The sequence below is a fragment of the Poecile atricapillus genome, chromosome 23, assembly GCF_030490865.1.
Source record: "Poecile atricapillus isolate bPoeAtr1 chromosome 23, bPoeAtr1.hap1, whole genome shotgun sequence".
NCBI lineage: Eukaryota > Metazoa > Chordata > Aves > Passeriformes > Paridae > Poecile > Poecile atricapillus.
In genome coordinates this window covers 6,091,368-6,117,135 of record NC_081271.1, presented here as the reverse complement: position 1 = coordinate 6,117,135, position 25,768 = coordinate 6,091,368, and the positions used below count along the sequence as shown (strand labels likewise).

At 60.1% G+C, this 25,768-nt stretch overlaps 2 protein-coding genes across 2 annotated transcripts; one reads left to right on the top strand and one right to left on the bottom strand.

Annotated features, from left to right (window-relative positions):
• Positions 1 to 1,617: 1,617 nt before the first annotated feature.
• On the top strand, positions 1,618 to 17,138 carry ARL8A (ADP ribosylation factor like GTPase 8A). The gene is made up of 7 exons (XM_058855819.1): positions 1,618 to 2,088; positions 9,891 to 9,971; positions 10,928 to 11,001; positions 13,175 to 13,268; positions 14,411 to 14,478; positions 15,150 to 15,220; positions 15,330 to 17,138. Exons 1-7 carry the CDS (start codon positions 1,966 to 1,968, stop codon positions 15,377 to 15,379), a joined length of 561 nt encoding a protein of 186 aa, XP_058711802.1. The 5' UTR covers positions 1,618 to 1,965; the 3' UTR covers positions 15,380 to 17,138.
• Positions 17,139 to 20,304: 3,166 nt separating this feature from the next.
• On the bottom strand, positions 20,305 to 25,339 carry GPR37L1 (G protein-coupled receptor 37 like 1). The gene is made up of 2 exons (XM_058855803.1): positions 24,603 to 25,339; positions 20,305 to 21,603 (listed from the first exon to the last, which is right to left on the bottom strand). Exons 1-2 carry the CDS (start codon positions 25,284 to 25,286, stop codon positions 20,791 to 20,793), a joined length of 1,497 nt encoding a protein of 498 aa, XP_058711786.1. The 5' UTR covers positions 25,287 to 25,339; the 3' UTR covers positions 20,305 to 20,790.
• Between the last annotated feature and the right edge of the window lie 429 nt (positions 25,340 to 25,768).

Sequence of the window (25,768 nt, the reverse complement as noted above, 5' to 3'; positions counted from 1 at the left end):
ACTGCTCCTGTTCCTCTCTCTCCCACTTAAACCCCAGCTATGGTCCCAGCTGTCCTTCTCCTCACGGTGCTCCTGTGCTTCACGGGAGGTACAGCCCAGCCAGGAGGGCAGAACATGCTGGTACTGGGGGCCATGGGTGACCCCATCCTGGGAACCATGTCCCTCCTGAGAACCATGTCCCCATGAGGGACAGGCAGCACCCTGAGAACCACTGCACCCTGCACCCTGCACCCAAATCATCCCTGCTCCCTGCACCCCCTGCACCCCCTGCACCCCCTGCTCCCTGCACCCCCTGCACCCCCTGCACCCCAACCATCCCTGCACCCTGCACCTGAACCATCGCACAGGCATCACCTGGGGAAACTGAGGCCTGAGGCCAAGCAGCAGGTCAAAGCACAGCCTCCAAAGCCACAAAGCCTTGTGAAGTTGAGTGAAGAAAACAGCAAGTGGATGAGGTCCTCTCTGTGCTCATGGAGGTCCCGTCACAGTGGGGGCACCTCCCTCAGGCTGGACCCCCAGGTCCCCCATCTCACCCACCGGTGTTCCCCGAGTCTCGGGAGCCAGGTCCCTGCTGGGGCACCTCTGGTGTTACCTTGCCACACCATCCTTTGGACGTGGCAGGTGACAACAGCGGGGCCGGTGACAGCAGGGGTCCGGTGGCGTGGGCTGCAGTGGGGCAGGAGGGCAGAGGGGCAGCCACACAGGCTGGCTCAGCCCTGCTGGGTGTGCCAGGGGTCCCAGGGCACTCCCAGGTTTGTAGTGTCCAGGGGGCACTGGTACAGGCGCAGGATTGGGGTGTGCTGTGGCAGGGCACGGCCACGGGTGCAGGGAATTTACCTGCGGGTGTTGGTGCAGGTGTCCAGCACGGGGTCACTGGGACACTGGGACACTGGGACACTGGGACACAGGTGCTGGGTGCACTGGGCACCAGCTGAAGAGGTGCTGGGGGGCACAGGAGCTCGGGCTGGAAGGATATTGGGGGTGTGCAGGCATTGGGGGTGCAGCGGGCAGGGGGGAAGGCTGCAGGAAGGCTTTGGGTGCAGGCTGCAGGGGAGCTGGGGATACCGGAGTGTCGGGGTGCAGTGCCACGAGGGCGCATCCCCCCACTCCCTCAGGCCGTACTGTGACCTGACAAGCCCTGGGTTAGCGAGGGTTATGCCGGGAGTAACCAGGGCAGGGCTCCGGGCTATTCCAGGCTGTCCGGGGACCCCCAGGGCAGGGCTCCGGGCTATTCCAGGCTGTCCGGGGACCCCCAGGGCAGGGCTCCGGGCTATTCCAGGCCGTCCGGGGACCCCCAGGGCAGGGCTCCGGGCTATTCCAGGCTGTCCGGGGACCCCCAGGGCAGGGCTCCGGGCTATTCCAGGCTGTCCGGGGACCCCCAGGGCAGGGCTCCTGGCTATTCCAGGCTGTCCGGGGACCCCCAGGTCAGGGCTCCGGGCTATTCCAGGCTGTCCGGGGACCCCCAGGGCAGGGCTCCGGGCTATTCCAGGCTGTCCGGGGACCCCCAGGGCAGGGCTCCGGGCTATTCCAGGCTGTCCGGGGACCCGGCTCGGCCGGGCCGGCAGCGCGGTGCTCGGGGTCCTCCGGGCCGCCAGGGGGCGCGGCAGCGGGGCGGGCGCAGGCGGCGCGCGGGCCCCACCCGGCACGGCGGTGCGGCAGCAGGGCCCGCGGCGCGCGGACAATACCGGGGGGCGGCGGCGGCTCGGCCTCCTTCGGCACCGCTCGGCCTCCTTCGGCACCGCTCGGCCCTGCCCGGCCCCGATCGGCTCCACCCCGACTGGCCCCGCCCCGACTCGGTCTCGCTCGGCTCCACTCGGCCTCGCTCGGCCCTGCCCGGCCCGGCCCCGCTCGGCTCGGCTCGGCCCCGCTCGGCTCGGCCCGGCCCGGCCCCGCTCGGCCCGGCCCGGCCCGGCTCCGCTCGGCTCCACTCGGCCCCGCTCAGCACGGCCCGGCCCGGCCGGCACCATGCTGGCGCTCTTCAACAAGCTGCTGGACTGGTTCCGGGCGCTGTTCTGGAAGGAGGAGATGGAGCTGACCCTGGTGGGGCTGCAGTACTCGGGCAAGACCACCTTCGTCAACGTTATCGCGGTGAGCCCGGGAACGCCCCGCATCGCCCCATCCCCGAGGGTCACGTGCCCACCCCAGGGCTTCACCCTTGGACCCCCCCAATGCATCCCCACTGCACCCCATTGCACCCCCATTGCACCCCATTGCATCCCCATTGCACCCCATTGCACCCCCATTGCATCCCCAATGCATCCCCATTACACCCCATTGCATCCCCATTGCACCCCATTGCACCCCCATTGCATCCCCATTGCATCCCCACTGCATCCCCACTGCACCCCACTGTACCCCACTGTACCCCACTGCATCCCCACTGCACCCCATTGCACCCCCATTGCGTCCCCACTGCATGTCCCCATTGCAGCCTCTGGGTATTTCTCAGAACGTCTCCGCCCTATCGCACCCCAGCCTGAAAATGCCTTTGGGGAGGGGGTGCGGGGTGCAGCAGTGGGGTACGGTGTGGGGTGTGGGGTGCAGTGTGGGGTATGGGGTGCAGCAGTGGGGTACGGTGTGGGGTGTGGGGTGGGGTATGGGGTACGGGGTACAGTGTGTGGTCCAGCAGTGGGGTACAGTGTGTGGTACGGTGTGGGGTACGGTGCGGGGTGCAGCAGTGGGGTACAGTGTGGGGTGCAGGGTGGAGTATGGGGTACAGTGTGGGGTGTGGGGTACAGCAGTGGGGTACGGTGTGGGATACAGTGTGGGGTGTGGGGTACGGTGTGGGGTGCAGGGTCCAGCAGTGGGGTGCAGTGTGGGGTACAGTGTGGGGTGTGGGGTACGGTGTGGGGTGCAGGGTCCAGCAGTGGGGTGCAGTGTGGGGTGCAGTGTGGGGTGCAGTGTGGAGTATGGGGTACAGTGTGGGGTGCAGGGTACAGTGTGGGGTGCAGTGTGGGATACAGTGTGGGGTCCAGCAGTGGGGTACGGTGTGGGGTGCAGGGTCCAGCAGTGGGGTGCAGTGTGGGGTGTGGGGTACGGTGTGGGGTACAGTGTGGGGTCCAGCAGTGGGATGCAGTGTGGGGTCCAGCAGTGGGGTACGGTGTGGGGTGCAGGGTCCAGCAGTGGGGTGCAGTGTGGGGTACGGTGTGGGGTACAGTGTGGGGTCCAGCAGTGGGGTGCAGTGTGGGGTGCAGGCTCAGGGCGGCCCAGGCAAACCGCAGCGTTTGCTGCCCGCATCCCCAGAGGCGGGTGCGGTGCTCGGGGCCACAGGCGGAGCAGGCCCTGGGGAAGGGTCCGGCACCCCTTGGCCGGTCCGGCCGGAGCTCGGCAGGAGCTCAGCAGGCGGTGCCGGTGCCGGTGCCGGTGCCGGTGCCGGTGCCGGTGCCGGTGCCCGCCGGGCCCTGCAGCCCCCTCTCACACCCGTACCAGCAGGCGCTTTGTCATCGGCCCTGCCGCCGCCTCATGCCGACCCTGCCGGGCTCGGCGCCGCCGGGGTTCCTTGCCTGAGGGCCGGTGTGGGAGGTGTTTGCCTGGCGACTTTCCTCGGGAAGCATCGGCCGGCAGCAGCGTCCTGTGGGTGCTCTGGCACCGCTCCTCAGCCCAGCAGGGCAGCGACACCCGCCTTGGGCCCCTCCAGCCCTGGCCTCTCCCGGCTGCGCTGCCTGGTCCGCGGGGTCCCTGCGCCCAGCAGTGCATCAGGAGCCGCATGTCCTGAATCCCGAAACCCAGGGCGTGGCTTCACCCGTGGGGATGCTCGGCAGAGTCTCCCCTCTTGCTTTTTGGGTTTTTCTTGCCCTCTCAATCCGTGATGGTGCGAGGCGGGATTGGGGTGGGTTTGGGCTGTTCTCCCCGGAGGGTTTCATGGGGGAGGTGGATGCAGATCCGCCCTGGTTCCCTCACTGGCCCCTGGTCCCTGCTCGTTGCTCCGAAGTCTGTGCTTGCCATGGCTCCGAAGCAGAGCGAGTTGTTGCTGCTTGCTCAGGGTGCTGGAAGCTGCTGGGCTGTCAGAGGGGATTTTCAGCTCTTATGGAGGCTTCGTTGCACTGGAGCCATGCTCTTTGGGAGGTGCTGAGGGATGAAAATGTCCTTCCTGAAGCATCTAGGGGCAGAGAGAGGACACTTATCATCCTGGAGATGATGGCACTCCTGTTCTCGAGCTCTTTTGCTGGAAGTCACTTCTCAGTGTTCCAGTCTCCTGGTTCCTCCCATAAACCAGTACCGGTGTCTGGGGACAGGGAGCATTTTGGCTCTGGGGCAGTGACCCTGAGCACCAACCCTCTTTTGGGGGGGTCTCTACCTGCCATTTACATGTTTAATTATCAATTTTTGCAATCCTGTGCCAGGGCGGGACGTGGCACTGCCACGTGTGGGCTGCTCCTGCTCTGGATCCACTGGGTGCTGCTGCCTGTTAACAGCACCCAGGCTGCCTTAAAAATGGCAAAGTAATTTAGTGTCGGTTTTAATCACCCAGTTAAGCCATGAAGGGTGATGGAGCTTTATCCCAGACCTGCTGCGCTGTTCTGCCTGCACAGGGCTGGAAACCCCAAGGGTTGGTGTTACTTGGCTCCCTGTTCCCCACGTCTCCTCCTCTCCCAGGCACATCTGGAGCAGTGTGAGCTTTGTGGGGTTTGCTTCTGTGAGTAAATACTCTGTACCTGGCACTTTTACTGTGGGCAAGACCCAAGCACTGGGACTCTGTCCTCTTGGCCAGGATAGCTGGTGCAGGGAAAAGGGACTTTGAGGAATTATAGCAGCTCTTGAGGTGGCTGAAGTTGGCACCATGGCCTGCTGGTCTGCCAGGTCTGTTGTGGGCTGTTTGAGACCCTCACATGGCAGTCAGGCTCAGGGTGCTGAGTTTAGCCTCTCGAGTTATTTGGAAAGTTGAAGTTTTGTGGCAGATGCACACAAAAGGGGGCACTGACTTTTGAGAAGACACCCTGGAAAGAAGGACTTGTTGAGCACAGTGAAATAGAAGCGTGACACAGAAAATGCCAACTCGACAGGAACTGCCTGAGAAGGTCTGGAGGGGCCTGGCTTTAGGGTGTTGCAATGGGGTTGTTGGAAAGGGGAAATAGCTGTGATTTGGGCTTTGTGGGGGGAAGAACTGAGCTGAAGAAGTATGGGACTTTGATGGTGTTGGAGAGATGTCGCAAGAAGCCTTTTTGGGACTGGAGCTGCTCTGGGCGGGGTTGGCACTGTCCTTTTCTTCCAGGATTTGTAGCTGCACCTGACTGAAAAGTGGACTCCAGTTCCCTGGAAGTTGGGTGGCTCTCTCCAGCAGCCAGGCTGTGGCTGTGCCAGGCAAGGGCTTTGCTGAAGGCAGCTATGATCAGGGTGACTCCTCCTGGGTCACCTGCCTGGGGATTTGATTTTCCACGACTCACTTTTTCTTTTCCTAGCTGTTGATAGCTGAGGCTTGAAGTCTTTCCTGCAAAGAGAACTGAAAGCTGTAGATACATCTGGTCTTGATTTAACCTGAAGCTAGTGGGCTTTTAGTTGCCTTTTCTCCAGTCTGGTGGTGACATGGGTGACTCGAGGGCATGGAGAGCTCCTCAGCAGGTGCTGGGGCCTGTCAGTGCAGGCCATGGTTAGAATAAGAGAGTGTTGCTGTTTTTTGCCATCACACACATTCTACCTGTGCTGGAGCCTTCCAGGAGAGTGAAGCCACAAGTGCTGGGGTGTTGAACATGTGTGGTGGGAGCTCTGGGGCACCATTGTGTCCTTCAGCCCTGCTTGGAAAGTGATTCAGACCAGTGCTGCAAGCATGGAGCGAATTCAGTGGAGGCTGTGAAGATGCTGACAGGACTGGAGCATCTCATGAGGACAGGCTGAGGGAGCTGAGGCTGTTGAGCCAAACAGCTGAAAGGAGATGTTTGAGAGGGGCCCTCATCGCTGTCAGTGTCTGCAGGGAGGGGTCAGAGGATACACCAGCCTCTGATCCCTGGGGGCCAGCAATGGAACAAGAGGAATGGGCAGAAACTGATGCCCAAGAAGTTCCACCTGAACATGAGGAAAAACTTCTTCCCTGTGCCATAACTGTGCACTGGAAAGGCTGCCCAGAGAGGATGTGGAGTCCCTCTCACTGAGATATTCCAGAACTGTCTGGGAATAATGCTGTGCCATGTGCTCTGGGATGATCCTGGTTGAGCAGGGAGGTTGGATCAGATGACCCACTGTGGTCCTTCCAACCTGACCCATCCTGTGAAACCACATAAGCCTCGTATTTGGCACCAGGTAGGATGGTGGATGGTGGATGGTGTGGCAGGCAGCCAGCTCTCCAACAGTGCTGCTGAGGAAGCCTGGCCTGGGAGCTCAGCACCTGCTCCCAGCCATCCTCAGAGAGACACTGAGCCCTTCACCAGCCAGCTGACCCATCCTGAGGATGTGCTCTGCTGCCTGAGCCCCTGAGCCTGGGAGGGAGGATGCAGCTCCAGGTCTGCAAAGTCCCCAGGGTTTGCTGGGGAGGTAGAGGGCACAGGTGCTGAGGAAGTAGCAGGGAGATGTTGTTCTGATGCGTTTGTCTTGACACCCACCTCTCCCAGGAGCTCTGGGTGTGCCCCCTGGGTGGGATCTGGCAGGGCCAGCATGGCTGGGAGGTGGCTGTGGGTTCTCATGCTGCCTCGTGGTCATTCTGCCTCCAGATGCAGCACCTGGGCCCTCCACAGATGTATTTTTGCACCTTAGCTTCATGATGCAGAAGGCAGCAGGTTTTCTGGGGGGTTTCTTCATATTCCTGGAAGAGGAAGAGAATCTGGCTGGGGCATGGTCTTGTCTTGCTGCTGCAATCTCTGTCAGCATGAGCCAAGAAAAATGGACAGTGTGGCTTTCCTGAGACAGGATCACAGAGTGATTTGGGTTTGAAGGGACTTTGAAAGATCCCCTTGTCCAACACCCCTGCCATTGGCAGGCACATACAGGGACACCTTCCTCTAGACTGGTTTGCTCCAAGCCCCATCCAGCCTGACCTTGAACATTTCCAGGGATGGGGCAGCCACAGCTTCTCTGGGTAACCTGTGCCAGAGCCTCACCTCTCACATGATAAAACATTTCTGAGCAAGGGGATGGCTGAAGTGGCAGGAGATGTGGTGTCCATGTGCATGTGTCAGGATGGGGCTCAGCTTCAGCTGGGGGCACCACTCGCCCTGGCAAAAGCTCTGTCCACCTCTCCCAGTGACCCAGCTGGAAAGTGCTGGGGCTGGGCAGAAAGGTCTCTTGCCTTCCAGGCAGGGCACCAAGGCAGAGTGGTTTGGGCAGAGCAGTGGGTGACCCTGGCAAAACCAGCAATGAACTGCAATCTGTAAAGACCTCATCTGCCATTTGTGGCCACAAAATCCATCTTGCCTGTAACAATTTTTGTGCTCCCCAGTGGAATCCCATCCTTAAACAATCGGTATAGCTTGGCATCGTCTTCAGGGTCAGCATGGATGTTATGTCCATTGCAAAATCAAAATTTGGGGGAAGAATGTGTCCAGTGAAGCTTTTGCTTGTCTCCATCTGGGTGCTTACTGCTTTCCTGGCAGTGGAGCTGTGGATGGCTGGACCCTGCAGGGAGTTGAAGGCACCAGTGACAGAGATAATTGTAGAGGGAAGAGGAAACTGTGTTTCCACCATTGAGAGCTGCTTTCAGAGAGCAGCTGATGCAGGAGGAGCTGATGGAGGAGGAGGAGCACGTGCAAGATGGTTCTGTGGGTGCTGGGGCAGCAGGGAGCACGTGTGAGCCATCCTGGAGCACAATGTGCTGCATTCCCAGCTCAGCCTGTTTTGGAGAGCTCAAGTGGTTTTGTTTTGGCCCTTTGGCCATGGGCAGCCTGGAGGCAGGTGCTGCAGTGGGAGAGGGGTTTGGGGCAGGGAGCAAGGCTGTGGTCACCCGTGCTCTGTCCCACCCATGGAGGAAGGAAGAGGTAACTCCTGGCTCCTGCATTTGCACCCCTTCTTGGAAGAACTATCACATGGGAGCCTTATCTTGTGTGGCTTTTACACAGCCAGCAGATCCCATGATGTGATCTGGGATCCCTGAGGGAAATCCCTGCAGCTTCCAAGAGCTCTTCAGCAAGTGGTCTCCATGCCCACTGATCAAAGCCTGAGAATTTATTCATTTCATATTGTGTGTTGAGCCTCGATCCATAGGAGACATCCCCTGTGGATCCATGCCTGATTCCCCTCCTCTCCCCATACCCTTCCTCACAGCACTTTCTGGGTGCAGCATGGCCTGAACACCCCTTGGCTGCCAGGTTTTTCTGCTGAATGCAAAAGGGATATGAAAAAGGGAAGCAGTGTGTATTGCAGAGCGTTTGGAAGAGAGCAGGAAAACCCTGGGGACGTGCTGATGTGGTGCATCTGGAGGAGCCACAGGCTCAACCAGGCACAAAAATCTGCTTATGAGAAAATAGCATAAACTTACTTCCTGTTTTGAGGTTTGTGTTAACTGAGAGAAAAGCTCTCAAGAAATGGAGAGTTTTAAGGTAGCAAAGACCTGCTAGGATGAGTTTGGCAGTGGTTGATGGTTCCTGCAGGTTTATGACAGTGATGACTGAAATTCCCGAGGCTGCACTATCCTGGTTGTCAAACATTCTGCTCCTCAGCATTCCACAGCATGGATCCCAGGATGCTTTTACTGGCCATAAGCCTGGTTTGAGTCCCAGGGAAGCTGCTGGAAGCAGTGGGTGAAGGGCAGTGCCAGCTCCTGTCTCCTGCCCCAGAGATGCCACATCACTGCTGGCACTGCCCACAGTGTGTGCTGCTCCACCTGGACTGGTCCTGCAGCCCTGGGATTTGAGCAGCAGCCTGGAACGTGGGGTGGGCTTTGCCAGAGCCTTTGGTGTGGCACTGGCCACGTGGGCTCGTGAGCCAGCATCACAGAGGGATGGTTCCTGACCCGTTCCACAGCGGTGCTGGGATGCTGCAGCCCCACAGGGATCTCATGCATCTGATGCATAAACTCAACAGACACTGGAGCTGCACTGGGAGCAGCTCCTGGGGGGTGGGAGGGGGGCCCTTTGTGACCCCCAAGTGACCCAGCACAGGCAGGATGCAGAACTGGGGGACCAGTGCAGGCAGACAGCACTCACTTGAAAGCAGAAGTCAGTCTGGTTTGAGCTGGGCCATAAATGATCCAAAGCACGAAATATGTTGGTAGCCACAGGACTTGCAGCTGGAAAGGAGCTGGAGTAGGGGGTGGCTCACCAGAACCCTGAGGGTCCTTGCAGGGCCCCTCACCAGAGGTCACAGCAGAGGATGAGGGTCTCAGCCTCCTCCCACAAAAGGCTTGAAAGAGCTGGGATGGGCGAGCCCACCAGGACAAATGTGTCCAGGGCTGAGGTTGGCAGCTTGCTGCAGGGTTGGGGACTGCACTGGGGCACCCTGGGCACCTGTGTCCATTGCAGCAGCCACAGTGTCATGGCTTAGGAATGGTATTCCCCAATTTGGTGCTCCCACTGGTGTTAGGTGTTCCCTGCCTCCTGCTTCCCCTTCCCATTCCAACTGGAAGCACAAAAGGTGAAGATCATGGGTTGAGATAAGAGCAATTTACTGGAAATAATGAGATAAGAACACAGTAAGAGCCACACTACTAATAACAAAACTGTACAAAGAGAGGGTTATTTACATGCAAAATGCTCACCAAGCCCTGGACAATGAAATCACTGCTTCCCTCGCCCACCAGGCTTTCTCCCAGCTGGAAAAGAACAGCATTCCTGTAATTGTGGTGGCACCATGTCTGCTGGGCTCTGTGCTCCTGGCCTGGACCTGCAGGAGGGTTGCACCGTGCCCAGGACAGGGCTGGGAGAGATTTTGGGGTTATCCCAGGCTGTCAGCCTTGCTGCCCTGCCCTGCCAGGGCAGGCTGGGCCCATTCCTCTACTTCCTAACGCTGTTTCACCTTGTTCCTTGCAGTCAGGACAGTTCAATGAGGACATGATCCCGACAGTGGGTTTCAACATGAGGAAGATCACCAAAGGGAACGTTACCATAAAGGTAAGATGCAGTTGTTACTGCTGGTGAGGGCTCTTGGGATGAAAGGTGCAGGTGAGGGGGGTTGGTGGCTCTTCTGCTGGAGGTGGAAGAATTCCAGGGATCCCAGCTGCAGCTCACAGAATAGAATAGCAGTGTTAAGGGTGGAAAATCCCTGTGAGATCGAGTCTGTTCCCCCAGAAGTGCCACGTTCACCACTAAACCATGTGTCCAAGTGCCACATCCACGTGTTTTGTTAACATTTCCAGGGATTGTGATTCCACCATCTGGAAGTGAAAGATTTGCCCTGTTAGGGTCCTACAGGTACCCACCAGAGGAGGTGGTGGGAAGGGCTGTAGGAGATCCAGACTTGTGCAGTAAGACTCAGTCTGGGCTGCAAAGCTGGAGGTTTCCTTGTATCTCTTGCTGGTAGGGACTCAATGGATGTGGTCACCTTGCTCAGGGTGGTAGTGCTGGGGAAAACAGGTCATGGCTTGCAGTGGTGGTCTCTGCCTCAGGAGCAAAGGAAGAGATGGGTTCTACCTGTTCTGGATTTTTTGAGGGCCTGGGGTTGTACTGGGAAATAGCTGTTGACACACTTGGAAAGCTGGCTGGGGGATCTGGCTGCTGCAGGAACACTTTTGAGACTGTTCCAAATGTTCTTAAAAGGGAAGTGCCTCAGGGAAATGCCAGGAGGTGTGATGGGCATGGGGGGGAGCACCTGGCTTGGGCCAGGGGTCCCTCTGTGCCAGCAGATGCACACTGCAGGGGGACTCAGCATCCTCCAGCTCCCCTTCCTCAAGTTCCTCCCTACTTTATCAAGTCAGGAGCCTCCTGAGCTTTGAGCTGAAGAGGAGAGGACAGGGGTGGGTTTGGAGCACAGCCAGAATGCCCCAGGTGGGCAGACAGGGGAGAGTGTTGGGCAGGAGTGTGGGGTGATGGGCACGGTGCCAGGGTAACTCTGCCTTCTCCTGTGACAGCTCTGGGACATCGGGGGGCAGCCGCGGTTCCGCAGCATGTGGGAGCGATACTGCCGCGGAGTGAGTGCCATCGTGTGAGTATCCCAGAGCCCTGCTGTCAGCCCCTGCTGCTGCTGCTGCTGCTGCTGCTGCTGCTGCTGCTGAGCCTTGCCACGGGGTGCTGGGCTGCCAGGGGAGCTGTGGTGCCTTTGCTGCCTGAGCTGGACACCTCTGTCAGGGGTTGGAATCACTGAATCATCATGAAGGTTGGAAAAGGCCTCTAAGATCATTAAGTCCAACCATTAACCCAACACCACCATATTCATCACTAGACTATGTCCCCAGATGGTTTTTGAATACCTCCAGGGATGGTGATTCTACCACTGTCCTGTGGTAGGGCCTGACCACCCTTTTAGGGAAGAGATTTTCCCTAATATCCAACCTAAACCTCCCCTGGTCCAGCTTGAGGCCAGTTCTTCTGGCCCTGTTGCTTGTTTTCTGTGAGGACACCCTGACCCCAACCTGGTTCCACCCTCCTGTCAGGAATTGGAGAGACTGAGACGGTCCCCCCTGAGCCTCCTTTTATCCAGATACTTCACCTGGGGACTGATGTCCACATGAGCTTGAGCAGGGGACAGCCAGGTCTCTCCAGCTGTGCCAGCCCCTTCTCTTCCCTTCCAGCATCACTCAGTCCAGCTCTGTTCCTCAGATCTTACCCTTCCAGGCTCTCCTGCATCCTCTGTGCTGGCTGCTCACCACAGGAGCTGAGCAAACCCAGGTGTGGGGCTCAGCCCTTCCCAGAGGCTGTGGATCCATGCCTGTTTTCCAGGCCAGGATGTTTATGTGCTGCCAGAGAAATCTTGTGCTGAGAGCAGGAGTCTCACCTGCTACTGAGTCAGCAAATCTGAGTGTCCCTGGGTGTCCCCTGCTTGCAAACAGTGCAGTAAAAGCAATCCCAGGGACCACAGGCTTGGGGTAAGCATGGCAAGGCACTCATGGGAAGCAGGTTGCCTATTCCAAAGGACAAATGCTGATGTCAGAACACCATACTGGGGTTACTTAAACCCAGTCAGAAAATGAGATTTTTGGGATCTTTCCCAAGTGACCATACCCTGAGATTTGGAGGGCTGCTTTCTGTGCTGCCCTTCCCAGCTCTTGGCAGCTGAGGAGGAGTGTGGTACTGCTTGTTCTGCATGTTGGGGCAGTGGTGTCTGCTCCTGCCCTTGCAGGCTGTCATCATGGTGGGACATGGCCTTAGACCTGCAGGAGGGTTTTTATTACAATTTTAAGTACAATGAGCTTTGCTGGAGATAACAAAATCTCTGTCTTTTCACTCTTTTTGCTGCCTCCTTCCATAATGTCATAATTTTGGCCCATGTGGTTGTCAGGAAACAAAAGATCCTGTCAGCATCCAGGTCTCACTCCAGTCTGCCCTCATCATCTCGAGCTATGTCAGGTCTCTTTCTCTTTACTGTCAGCTCTCCCCCTGTGCCAAACATTCCAAGGGCTGGAGCAGTCCCTGGGGTTGTTTTTCCCTTCAGCACAGCGTTCCCATTTTCCTGTGTTAAGCACTTTAGTAGTTAGTAGCTCTTTTCCTATTTTTAAATAACTCCCCAAAGTCTGATGAGCTGTTTCTCACTCCTTCTCTCCCAGCTTCTTGATCTTTGAAATCTGCTTTGATCAGTTCCTCACCCAAGTTTTGGCTTCACTGACATCCTTTGCAGGATAAAAGTTGGCCTGTAAGAAAAAAATCCTTTCCCAAATCTTCCCTTCTGCTCAGAGAAGCATTGGTGACCACCAGCTTCACATCCAGGTGCTCCATGGCCCCTCCCAAGATTACCCCATGGATGGGATGAGGAGGTCCTTTCCCTTCTTGGGTCATCATCACCTCTCCATCCTCAGCTTCTCTTGCCTTCTCTGATTGTCCTGTGTGTTTACATGGCAGCTGCTCTCCACGTGTTGTTGGAGACGTCTGTCCTGCAGCTTCTCCTGCCTGGGCTTTCCTCACCCAGCCTGGCCCTGCTGTCAGACAAGGATGGGGTGGTTCCCCACTCCCCTGGGGGACATGAGGGGCTCTCAGCTCCACAGCTGTCCTTGGGAAGAGGCATCCTGCTGGAAGGCTCCTGTTATCAACCTCCTGCTGGCCCAGTTTGCAGTGGGGGCAGCGAGCTGCCGTGGGAGGAGGTTTGGGGGTGGCACAGACCTCAGCACAGCACGAGGGCCTGGAGACCTGGGCACCTGTGCTCAGGCTTGTCCCTTCCCTTGCAGGTACATGGTGGATGCTGCTGACCAGGAGAAGATTGAGGCCTCCAAGAACGAACTGCACAACCTGCTTGACAAGCCGCAGCTCCAGGGCATCCCGGTGAGCTGGTGCCTCAGTGGTGCCCAGGCTGGGGGCTGCCAGGGCTTGCACAGCAGATTCAGGGAGGGGCTCCCCTTTCTTGGAGGTGTCCCCTTCCCTGCTGCACTCCTGAGGGAGCCAGCTGGGACAGTGACACTTCCTAGGTCAGAACTGGGCCAAGAACAGGGAGGGACTTCTAGGGCAGAGAGCACAGATCAGGCCCCCCGGGTGAAATCTGTCCTCTCACATGGATTTGCACCTGATTTATGGTGTGACAGGAAGGTCCTGTCTCCTGTGAGAGTTGCTGCTGGGCTGTGACATGTGTAGGAGGTGGGACCTGCAGTGCTGGGCACGCTGTACATGTTGGGTGGGCTGAGCACCAACCATCCCAAACCAGCATCCTTCGAGAGGAGCTGACTGAAGATCTTGCCATGGATCCCAAATGTCCGCTGCCAGCTAAATTAAGCTCCTGACATACCACTCTGCAGTTGCAGGCCTCTGAAGGCTCTCTTCTGAGAACAAACCTCCTGATTGAAACGAGGGGATGCTGATCCTGTGCTGCTGCAGAGCCCCGGCGCAGTCCGGGAGCCACAGCTTCAGCAGCACCCCTGTCAGGTGACAGTCACATGGCTGCTCCGGGACAAACCAGCCCTGCTGGGTGGTGATTCTCCTTACACAATCTGAGAATGCTTTTGTGGCTGTCAGGAGCCTTGAAGGAGAGATCAGGGATGGCACAAACAGCTGATCTTGGTTTGGGCTGGCTGCCTGCAGAGTGGGTTCTGCCTGGCATCCACAGCTTGCTCCTGCTGGATAACGTCAGCATTAGCCATTTCACTTGACTTTTTGCTCAGAGACAGTGAGAGGCTCCTGGGAGAATGTCCTAGAAGGCACAGGGGATGCTGGTGCCCTTCAGAGAGGATGTGCTGTGGGGCCATCTCTGCACTGGGAGTAGGGAGTGCACAGGAGATGCTGTGTACGGGTTAATTAAGGCAGCTAATGGAAGTTCTCTGCCTCCTGAGTGCTGCTGAAGGGGGTTTCTCTGTCTGGGACATCCTGGTGGAGTAGCCAGGGCTGTCTGGTGTCACAGGCAGTGAGTGGCACAAGCAGGTTCCTGCCTGGTCTGGTGTCTGGGTGCTTCAGGTGTCCCCTGTGCTGTCCTGCAGGTCCTCGTCCTGGGGAACAAGCGGGACCTGCCCGGTGCCTTGGATGAGAAGGAGCTCATTGAGAAGATGTAAGTGCCAGTGCCCTGGGCACAGGGGGTGTGACACAGTGTGACCCCCTCCCCCTTCTGCCATGTCCCCACCAGCATGATTGCCTGTCTGGGGTGGCACTGGGGTGCCTGGGGTGGGCTGGCAGAGATGAATGGCTGAGGATGTCTGAGGTGATGCTGTGTGGAGACAGAGAGGAGCTGGAGCCAGCAGTGCCAGGGCTGGATCATGTGCCACATGGTGGCGTGGGGGCCTGGCACAGCGTGGCACTGGCTGGTGGAGCAGGGGAATTCTGGGATGCTGCACTTACAGCTTTTCCTCCCCTTCAGCCACCTCTGAGAGCACCTTAGGACCACAGGCACCTGTGCAGCTCCCATGCTGCCAGCCCTGTGCTGCTCCCAAAACCTCCCTGCCCCATCTAGCTGCAGGGCTGGGGGGGGGGACCTATGGAATTTGGTGGCCAGGGTCTCTGTGGGATCGGGTCCCTCCTGCCCTGTCACATAGCCCCTCCCAGCCCACCCCTGCCCCTCAGGCATGGAGCAATGGTGCCCTCTCCTGACCCACATGCAGCTCCTGGAGAGCTGGGGAGCTGCTGCCCCTTCCACGTGCCCGAGTCCAAAAGTCCCAGGGGTGTCTCCCACGGCCACCCCACGTGGCTCAGAGTCTGCAGCCAGCCCTTGCTCCCTTCCCACAGGAACCTCTCTGCCATCCAGGACCGAGAGATCTGTTGCTATTCCATCTCCTGCAAAGAAAAGGACAACATTGGTGAGTGCCGTGGGCTGGGCTCACGGGGGGCGTGGGGAGCAGCCCTGTGTTTGCCCAGGGGAGGTGACAGCCAGAGACAGAGGCTCTAAGTGTCCCCTTGCCTCTGCAGACATCACCCTACAGTGGCTTATCCAGCACTCGAAGTCCAGGCGAAGCTGAGGTCCCGCAGGCCTGGCTCGGATTGGGAAGATGCCATTGTACAAGCCCGTGCCCCTCTCTCCTGCTCTGTCCCTCCAGCTCTCTCTCTAGATGGGTATTTTTAGGGGACCCCAGACTCTGCTCACATTGGGGCAGAGTCCTTGTTTTTATTGTAAAGGAGATGTCTGACTGCCCTCCTCTTCCCCTCTCCTCTCCTCCCCCCTCTCTTCCTCCATTTTGGCACTGTTCTGTTGTTGTCTGTGTATACAGTATATATATATGTATATATATTTTAATTTTTTAATTTAAGGGATAGTGCTGTTACTAAATTGGGCCCTGTGAGCGGTAGGAAAGCTGGGGCTCCCCAAGGCCAGCCAATGGGTCAGCGCTGGGAGGAGGAGGAGGAGGGTGGTAGCAGAAGGCAGCCCTTGGGGATGGGGCTGTGCCAGCTGCAGGGCACAGGGCAGGTCCCCTGGGGCTCTGTCTTCCCTTCCCTGGGTGTCCTGCTGCTGCCTCCAGGCAGAGACCACCCTGGGGGTGTTGGGGGTGCCCACCTTGCCCTGCCTGCCTTGGGTGTGGCAGGGGGAGGGCGTGTCAATGCCACCTCACCCCTCCAGGGGACAGGGGTTAACCACAAGCCACTGCCATCATCCTCCTCCTCCTGCCTCCTCTTCCCCAACCGCTCTTTGGGGCCCAGGGCCACTTGTCCCCCTGCCCCACGTGTCCCCTGCTCTTGTGCCTGGGCCAAATCCTGCCCACTGCCCAGTCTGGCTGCTCAGGGGATGATCTGGGGCACTGGTACCAGTGCTGGGGGCCCAGCAATGCCAGCAGCCCCTGGGGGAGCTGGGGGCTGGCACCTGCCTCCCACCTGCCCCCATGGAACCTCTCAGGACAGCTGTGCTGGCTCCCCACGTGCCAAGTGGCATCACCTGTGCCCAGCTGGGGCTGCTGGCTCTGCCCTGGCCAGGGACATCCCTTGGGATGCCAGAGAGGGAGGGACACATGAAGGCACCTGGAGACACGCTCAGAGCACCTGTGCACCCTCAGTGCTGCTCACCAGAGCCAGGGGCTGTGCCTGCTCCCCATTCCCTGCTCGCCATGCTTGCACTGCAGTCCTGCTCCCCGTGCTCTGCTCCCTGGGCCTGCTCCCTGGGCCTGCTCCCCATGCCCTGCTCCCCATGCCCTGCTCCCCATGCCACCCCCTGCCCTGCTGCCCTGGCTGGGAGGCACGGGAGCCTTGGGGCAGGGGGCAGCAGGGCTTGTGGGGACGACAGTCAGGTGTGTGTCTGCACAGGATGGAGAACTGTGGTGGTCCTGTGGCTGTGCCATGTCTGTGCCACTGGCTGGGGCTCTGAGGTGCAGCCTGGGGGCCTGGCCAGGTTGTTTGGGGCCAGTTTGTGGGGACTGGGCTGGCACTGGAGGGGGGATGTGCAGGGGGAGGCAGCTGCCAGTCCCAGTACGGGGCTGGGGCATAGGGTGGGGATAGCCAGGGGGCTGCAGGGCCCCTCTCAGCCTCTTCCCACTCAGCTCCAGGGTGTCAGGCCAGGGACTTACCTTCTGTTCTTGTTTTTGCAGAATTGCACAAAGAGAGGTTTCTTTTTGTTGTTTTGTTTTTTTTTTTTTTAATTTAATGACTTGTAAAGTGTTGTCGCCCCCCCCACCCCCCTCTTTTTTTTTTTGTAAGAGATATTTTGACTCAGATTTGACCTCTGTTGGGAAATGATTCTTGTAACTGTACAATTTTTTTGCCTCCTAATAATAAATTAACAATTTTGCGTTGTGGGTGTGGTTGCAGTCACATTACTTCCTCACCATCTCTGCTGGAGGGAGGTCCCTGTCCCCAGGCTAGCACTGGGCATCTGTGTGGTCATGCTCACCCAAGAGGTGCTGAAGGCACCTCTGATGGTTCCAGATCTTGTTTCCTATGCCTGGGTGCCAAGACCGGCTCAGACACTCCATCTGTGTCCCATCATTGCTGCTGGACCTGCCTGTGCCCCCGTTGTGTCCCAGAGCTGCTGCAGAACCTGCAGGCTTTGGGTGGGCTGTGGTGGCCGCTCCCCCTGCTCCCCCTGGGAGCTGTGCCCACTGCTGTGGGGCTCCCCCTGCCCCGTGTCCCTCGGAGGTGGCTCTGTCCCCGTGTCCCCACGAGCTTGTGGCCATCGTGCTGGGGTCCTGCTGTGCCGTGTCCCCCGGGGCAGCCCCTGCCCTGCACTTGCCAGGTGCCCCAGCAGCAGGGTGGGAGCAGGGCTGGGGTGCAGCCTGACCTGTGGGGTGCAGCCTGACCTGTGGGGTGGAGCCTGACCTGTGGGGTGCAGCCCCAACCTGTGGGGTACAGCCCGGCCTGTGGGGTACAGCCCTAACCTGTGGGGTACAGCCCCAGCCTGTGGGGTACAGCCTGGCCTGTGGGGTACAGCCCCAAACTGTGGGGTACAGCCCCAGCCTGTGGGGTACAGCCCCAACCTGTGGGGTACAGCCTGACCTGTGGGGTACAGCCCCAACCTGTGGGGTACAGCCCGGCCTGTGGGGTACAGCCTGACCTGTGGGGTGCAGCCCCAGCCTGTGGGGTACAGCCCCAGCCTGTGGGGTACAGCCCGGCCTGTGGGGTGCAGCCCCAACCTGTGGGGTGCAGCCCCAACCTGTGGGTTACAGCCCCAACCTGTGGGGTGCAGCCCCAACCTGTGGGGTACAGCCTGACCTGTGGGGTACAGCCCCAACCTGTGGGGTGCAGCCCCAACCTGTGGGGTACAGCCCCAACCTGTGGGGTACAGCCCGGCCTGTGGGGTGCAGCCTGACCTGTGGGGTGCAGCCTGACCTGTGGGGTACAGCCCCAACCTGTGGGGTACAGCCCCAACCTGTGGGGTGCAGCCCCAACCTGTGGGGTACAGCCCCAACCTGTGGGGTACAGCCTGCCCTGTGGGGTGCAGCCCCAACCTGTGGGGTGCAGCCCCAACCTGTGGGGTACAGCCCCAACCTGTGGGGTACAGCCTGACCTGTGGGGTGCAGCCTGACCTGTGGGGTACAGCCTGGCCTGTGGGGTGCAGCCTGACCTGTGGGGTACAGCCCGTGGGGTGCAGCCCCAGCCCGTGGGGGGCTCTGTGCTGTGGGGTACAGTCCATGGGGTACAGTCCATGGGGTACAGTCCAGCCCTTGGGGGGCTCTGTGCTGTGCTGTGGGGTACAGTCCATGGGGTACAGTCCAGCCCGTGGGGCTCTGTGCTGTGCTGTGGGGTACAGCCCCAGCCTGTGGTGCACAGCCTGGTCCATGGGGTACAGTCCGGCCCGTGGGGCTCTGTGCTGTGGGGTGCAGCCCCAGCCCGTGGGGTGCTCTGTGCTGTGGGGTACAGTCCATGGGGTACAGCCCGGCCCGTGGGGGGCTCTGTGCTGTGGGGTACAGTCCAGCCCGTGGGGGGCTCTGTGCTGTGCTGTGGGGTACAGTCCAGCCCGTGGGGGGCTCTGTGCTGTGCTGTGGGGTACAGTCCATGGGGTACAGTCCAGCCCGTGGGGGGCTCTGTGCTGTGGGGTACAGTCCATGGGGTACAGTCCAGCCCGTGGGGGGCTCTGTGCTGTGGGGTACAGTCCATGGGGTACAGTCCAGCCCGTGGGGGGCTCTGTGCTGTGCTGTGGGGTACAGTCCAGCCCGTGGGGGGCTCTGTGCTGTGGGGTACAGTCCATGGGGTACAGTCCAGCCCGTGGGGGGCTCTGTGCTGTGCTGTGGGGTACAGTCCATGGGGTACAGTCCAGCCCGTGGGGGGCTCTGTGCTGTGCTGTGCCCAGCCCATGGTGACAGCGCTGCCCCTGCCCCTCCCCACGCGTGCAGCCCCGCGGGGCCGCAGCACAAGCCTGGCTTTGTTCACCCTTGGCCCAGGCTCAGGACGGAGCGGGGTGGACGAGGGGCGTGAGAGACGCCCTCCCCCAGCACCCCAGGGCTCCAGACCCTCCCAGGGACCCCGCTGGCCCCCTGGGCACACCGGGGGCTGAGGTACGGCCTGCGCTCTGAGCCCCCCTGCATCCCTGTGCCAACATGAGACCCCTCTCCTCCCAAACTGTGGGGCCCAACGCGGGGCTGGGGGGAGGAGGATGAAAGGAAAAACCCAGTTTTGTGTTCTCAAAAGAAAACTGGGGCTTTTGTTTCCCTGGAAACGGCTCTGCGAAAGCAAAGCGCGCGCGGAGCCCGGTGGGTGTTGCGCACAAAGCCCGCAGTGAGCCCCTCGCTTTCAGTGCCCGTAGCAACCGTCTCCCTCGCCCCGGCATCTCGGGGCTGGGGTGGCTGCCAGCACTTGGGACAAGGAGCTCTAACAGCTCCGGTGGATGGGCTGCCGTGGCCAGGCTGCCCTTGGCAGATCCGTCCTGCCTCCTCCTTGACCCCCCTTGATCCTCCCTGCCCCTGCGGGGGCCTTGGGCAAAGGGTGGACGAGGGCTTGGGAACCCTGATGCCCTGAAACTGTCCTGGGACAATTGTGTCCCTGCAATGGGCACGTGGATGAGGGCCAGGAGCCCTGTGGGGCAGTTGGGGTGAGATGCTCTCATGCCAAAGCTCTCCAAGGGGTGCTGGGGGTGGTGGTCCCACATTTCCCCCACAGCAGTGCAGTGGGAGCACCTTGGATGTGCATAGTGCATGTGGGGAACCAGCAGGCTAGGGGGTACCTCAGCCCTGTGCTGGGCTGGCTGGGCTTTACTGAGACCAGTTCAGGTCCTACAAATCACCCCAAACCCAACACTTCAGAGGGCACCTTCTCACAGGCACCGCTCAGCATCATCCCAGAGGGAGGGAGCAAAGGGGCTGGGGGCCTTTCCCCATCTCCCCTCTCCTCTGCCTGCTCTGGCACAGCTGCTTCCCTGCCCTCCTGCCCCCCATGCCCACCCCAGAGCCCCCCAGATTTAGGGAAGAGCCATTCCAAGGGGCTCCCAGGGCTCAGCCCAGCAGTGCCAGCAGCTGCAAGCACGACGTGCTCTAGGTTACTGGTTTATTGAGCTCGTACAGGGCATGGCTTGAATCCGTGGGATACAGCCAGCTGGGCCTTCTCCTCTTGTGGAGGGGCTGGCAGGAGGGGAGGGGACAGGAAGAGGGCAGTTTGTGTTTGCTGTGTCCTCTGTGAGCCATCATGGCCAGCCTCCGTGGTTTCAGGTAGGACCTTCCCTGCACAACGCCATCTCCAGAGCAGCAGCCCCACGGAGCCCGGCCAGGCAGCTGGGACAGGAGGGTGCTGCTGTCCTCACTGACCTTTGGGCAGGGGCAAGAGGGTCACCAGCCCGGCCACGGGGACTGGGATTTCAAGCCCCACCTGCCCAATGCTGGGTTTGAAGCCCACGGCGCAGCCCCCTGAGCTGTCTCTTTCTGCTTGTTCCACATCCAGACACGAGTACTAATGGCAAAACAACGTTTGGTCTTGGGAGGAGGTGGTGAAACGATCGCTACGGCTCCCCAGTGGCACTTTAGCATGGGGTGCCGAGGGCCAGCAGGGGTGGGGGAGTCTCCCGGGGCTTGTCGAAGAAGATGGAGGAGGACATCTCGGTTTTGAGCTTGCTGTCGGCGCTGCTCTCGCTGGAGCTGCTGTCGGGGCCGCAGCCCTCGCAGCAGCAGCAGCAGCAGTCCATGAAAGCCTGGCCCAGGGGCCGGCAGAGACACAGGAGCAGGACGGGCGTCACCGAGCACTTGAAGAACAGGAAGAACTGGTTGATGAGGTTGAGCAGATCCAAGGTCTGCTTAGACATGTCGGGGGACATGTAGGCCACCACGATGTTGCAGACGTTCTCGGGGGTGGTGCAGAGCCCGTAGATGACGGTCAGAGCGATGATGGTGCAGTTCAGGTGCCCCTCGCACTGGCCGTGCTTGGCGCCCCGGCACTCGCTCTTCTTGTCGGTGCCGCGGATGCGCCGCGTCACCAGCTGGCAGCTGACAGTGAAGAGGACGGGCAGGCAGAAGTAGCAGCCGAAGTACCACCACATGCGGGCGTTCTGGTAGGTGAGCACCAGCGAGTAGATGGATTCGGGCAGCTTGGCCGAGGGCTTCATGGTGCAATACTCGCTCGCCACGCCCGACACGGGCGACGCGTCCTGCGCCAGCTGCCAGAGCAGGATCTCCGGCACCGACAGCGTCATGGAGCCCACCCAGATGACGGCCAGCTTGGCAATGATGGACTGGCACTGCTCGATGGGCCGCGTGCTGGCCTGGGGGCTGGTGGCCGCGTGGAACCTGTCGATGCCCAGGGCACACAGGCTGAAGGTGGTAACTCCCAGAGACGATACCTGGTGAGGGAGGAGGCACAACAGGTGGGCCCTGCTGCAGGGACATCACAGAGGGCTTGGCTCTACCAGGCTCGTGTCAAACCCCAGGCTACCTAAAACCACAAGCCTTCCTTCAAAAGCTGGAGGGAAGTCTGTGGCTGCATCCCGGGCTTTAGAGCCACTTTTCTGTGACTCCCGAAAGGATAAAAATGTCCCCTGACCCTGGAGTCCCTGCCCAGCTCCCTTTTCTGCAGAAGGGAGATTAGCTGGATGTCTGTCTGTCTGTCTGTCTGTCTGTCCATCCAGCCAAGGTGGGAGCAGCAGGATTGTCCTTCAGGCTCTTCCTCTATTCTGGATGGCTGTTGCAGAGGAGAAGCAGGGACCATCACACCCACCAGCACCTTCCCAGGGTTCCCAAGGCCTGCCTGGACAGGCCAAGTGAGTTGAAGGCGCTCTTGTCCCAAATCAGCTTGGGGCAATTTCCGCTGCATTGAGAATAGCAGGAAAAACATCCCCTTTTGCCAAAGGAGGAGGCCAAGGGAGGGAGAGGAGTCGCTGTGGCTCTGGGAGGGCTGGCCAGGCACTGACCAGTATTCCCAGTCCCAGCCCCAGAGCTGGGAGCCAAGTCCCACAGCCCTTGGCCAAGATGATGGCAGAGTCACATGCTGGTGTCCCAGTGCTGTGGCCATTCCTGGCCTCACGAAGCCATCAAACATCACCCTGTGCTGAAAGACCTTCCCAGCACTCAGGAAACTTCCCAGGGCTCCACGTGGTGCGTGGGGAACAGCCCAGAACACTGACCCCCCGACCCCCCAGGCTTTTCCTTGGCCCTGGGCTGGTCACTCCAGCAGCTGATGACCAGGGTGATGCCAGCACTCAGCAGCACCATTGCTTATGCACAGCAGCATCTCCCCAGACACAGAATCAGGACACCAGCCCAGCACCAGCATCCTGCACCCAGCAGCACCTCCCAGCATGTCCCAGCTCCTCTCAAAGCCCAGAGCCAGCCTGGGCACCCAGCAGCCTGCTCTGCCCCACTGCCAGCACCCAGCACACTGGACCTGTTCCCTGGCTGGCACCTGCAGCCCTCGGTGCTGCTGTGCTGCTGCCTCCTCCCCCTACACCCTTCCACAGGCTCTTCCTGGTGCCTTGGTCCTGTGGATCCCATCTCCAGTGCCCTGGCAGGGATGTAGCTGGTGGCATCGGTCAGTGCAGCACATCCCTGCACATGGCCTGTCCCCAGAAGCCCCTGAACCAGCTTTGCTCCCAAAACCTGGCTCTGTGCCAGAGCACTGAGCAGCTACAGAGGATAGATCTGCTTCCCACAGCATCCCTCCAGCAGCCTGAGCCACAATCCCACCAGAAAAGACCCCTGGGCCTCCAGATAGGCTCCCCTCTCTGGCCTGGCTGTGGCTCCCACCCAGGTTCCCTGCAGCTGGGTCCCAGCTGAAGCCCTGGAGCCCCTTTCTGACCCTGCTTTGGGGGGCTCCAGGGCAGTGCAGGGCTGGTGCTGGGAGGCAGAGCAAGAGTAGCCCCCATACCAGGACCGTGCTTCCCAGCCTGTGACATGCTCATCTTTCTGCAGCACCAACATCCCACCACTCCTGTCCCCTCCTGACTCCTCTGGGACCAAGCTGTCCTGGTGCTGCTGAATCCCTGTTCCTGGTGGTGCCACCCCAAGGGTTCTCACGGGGACAGGGAGCCTATGAGCAGCAGATCTTCCTCAGATCCACCTGAAGACAGGGTCTGTTTAGGGGACATCACCCTTCCCTTCCTTCCCTGGGACACTGAGCCCACTTGGGAGAATTCCAGCCCCTCTCTGAGTCCGCCCAGATGCAATGTTGGAAGCCTGAGGTGGAGGACAGGGATGGGACAAACAATCCATTATTGAGAGCATGGGGTGGGACACCTGTGGAAAGGAGCAGCTCTTGCCCACAGGGCATCCCTGTGCTGGGGTGTGCTGTGCAGGTTTGGGGCTGTGCTCAGTGGGACACCCCACTGAGCCACTCTGGGCCACTGGGTCCCTCACCCTGACCCAGAGGACCCAGTGGCGTTTCTGGAGCTCTGTGCACAGCCAGGGACCCTTGCACAAGTGCAGACCCTGCCCAGGGGCGCTGGGACACGGACAGGTGACTGTCAGGGTGGCTGTTCTGGCACCAGCAGGGCACGGAGCAGCCAGGAACCCGGGACACTGGGGTGGATGCTGTGGGAGGGGCAGGTCCTGAACCCTGTCTGGTCTGACCAAGCCTGAGAGGCTCCTCAGTGATCTCACCCTGTCTCTAAGCTCTTCCAGGTGTCTGCACCCTTTGATAAACAGGCACTGACCACTGAGAACAGTCAGGCTTGGTCTGTCTGTCCCACCAGGGCACAGAGGGGCACAGCTGCACCCCAAGGTTCCCTTGAGGACGGGACATGAGCACACTGAGGGTTGGTTTCCAGCACCAAGAGCAGCATCAGCCCAAATCCTGCCCTCTGGGGCAATTTTTCTGATTCTTCCATCCCCTGTGACCACAGTTCCTCTGGCCTTCTCAGTGGGTGCCTGGCTCTCCCTGAGTGTGGCCAACCTGTTACATGTGAGATCTCAGGCTTCCAGACCTAATTCCTGGGCAGTCCCATTCCAGTGCTGACCAGCACTGTCCACCTGCAGCCCCCTGCCCCTGGACCACCCTCAGCAGCCCACAGTGGCCAGTTTTGGGCCAGCACACTGCAGGGATCAGCCCCCAGGCTTTGGGGCATCGGGCTGGGATAGGAACAGACAAATGGAGAGATCCTGCTGACAGAAATCCCTGTGCTGGCTGCAGGAGGGTCTAACGGGCTTTTCCCAACCCTGGCAGCATCGGGAATGGCCTGGGACAGAGGGAAGGTCACTATGGGGCCTGTCCCTCAACCCCTTGCTGTGCTCCACACTGGGGGTCTCTGGCACACGGTCCTTGTGCCAGGCCACCAGCACCACGGGCTGCCCTGGAGCAGGAGGGCAGAGAGGAGCCGAGTCCTTGATCCCTGTGGGGACAGCCCCTTACCTCCATGAAGGGCACAATGCGACAGGACAGGTCCCCCAGCAGCCGCTTCTTGGTGATCTCATTGAAGATGACCACGGGCAGGCAGAAGAAGAGGATGAGGAAGTCCCAGAAAGCCAGGCTGGCCAGGATGGAGTTCCAGGCACTCTTCATGTAGTAGTTGTGCCACACGATGCACATCACGGAGAGGTTACCGATGATGCCCACGGTGAAGACGATGAGGGACAGGAACATCACGGCGTAGGCGCTGTAGGAGCTCTCGGTCACCGGGTACAGGGGGTTGTGGATCTGCAGCCGCTTGTCGGACACCGTGGTGAGGTTGGCTCGGGGCTCTGTCCCGTCCCTGTCCGTGGGGACCCCCGGCTGCCGTTCCGATGGGTCGGTGCTGGATGGCAGCAGGGCCCGGGTGGGCTGGAGGCTGCCGGAGCTCAGGGGCCGGGGGAACTCCACCCGCACCCCCGGCACGTACTGCTGCACCGACTTGGAGTCCTCGTCCGTGCCCCGGCGCTGCCTCAGCCGCCCCTCCGGGATGTCCCGGGCAGCCGTGGGCAGGCTCCAGCCGCTGGCCGCAGCCTGGCCGGGGTGAGTCCTGCCGGTGCCAGCCCTGCCCCGCATCCCCTGGGCCCCCGGGGCCAGCAGCAGCAGCAGCAGCAGCAGCAGCAGCAGCAGCAGCGGTGGCGAAGGCATGGTGCCCCCGGGAGGCTCCGGGAGCTGTGTCCGGGCAGCGCCGCTCGCTCCGGCTGCGGCCGCGGCTCTGCGCGCTCGGGGAGCGCTGGGCAGGATAAAACAGGAGGGGAGCCGAGCCCTCTGCTGGTCACCCACCGCCCGAAGGATGGGACAGCGGCCAGCCTGGCCAGCTCCATCCACATCCCCCAACACTCCCCAGCATTTGTCTCAACGTCCCCTCAACATCTCCCCGAAATACCCACAGCATCCCCCAAACATCCTCAAACCTCTCTCCAGCACCCCCACCAATCCCCCAGTATCCCCAAACATTCCCCAATATCCCCCCAGCATCCCAAAAGATTCTCCAACATCCCCAAACATCACTTCAGGATCCCCCCTAGAATACCCCACCATCCTTCAACATCCCCCAGCATCCCAACACCCCCAGCTTCCCTCGGCATCCCCAAAATCACCCAAAATTCTCCAATACTCCACAATATACC

Bases quoted from the DNA above. Each gene is read 5' to 3' on its own strand.
- ARL8A (XM_058855819.1), top strand. From the start codon at position 1,966: ATGCTGGCGCTCTTCAACAAGCTGCTGGACTGGTTCCGGGCGCTGTTC. The intron at 9,972-10,927 runs GTAAGATGCAGT...CTCCTGTGACAG, and splicing joins AAGGGAACGTTACCATAAAG to CTCTGGGACATCGGGGGGCA. The intron at 15,221-15,329 runs GTGAGTGCCGTG...TTGCCTCTGCAG, and splicing joins CAAAGAAAAGGACAACATTG to ACATCACCCTACAGTGGCTT.
- GPR37L1 (XM_058855803.1), bottom strand. From the start codon at position 25,286: ATGCCTTCGCCACCGCTGCTGCTGCTGCTGCTGCTGCTGCTGCTGCTG. The intron at 21,604-24,602 runs GTAAGGGGCTGT...CTCCCTCACCAG, and splicing joins GCATTGTGCCCTTCATGGAG to GTATCGTCTCTGGGAGTTAC.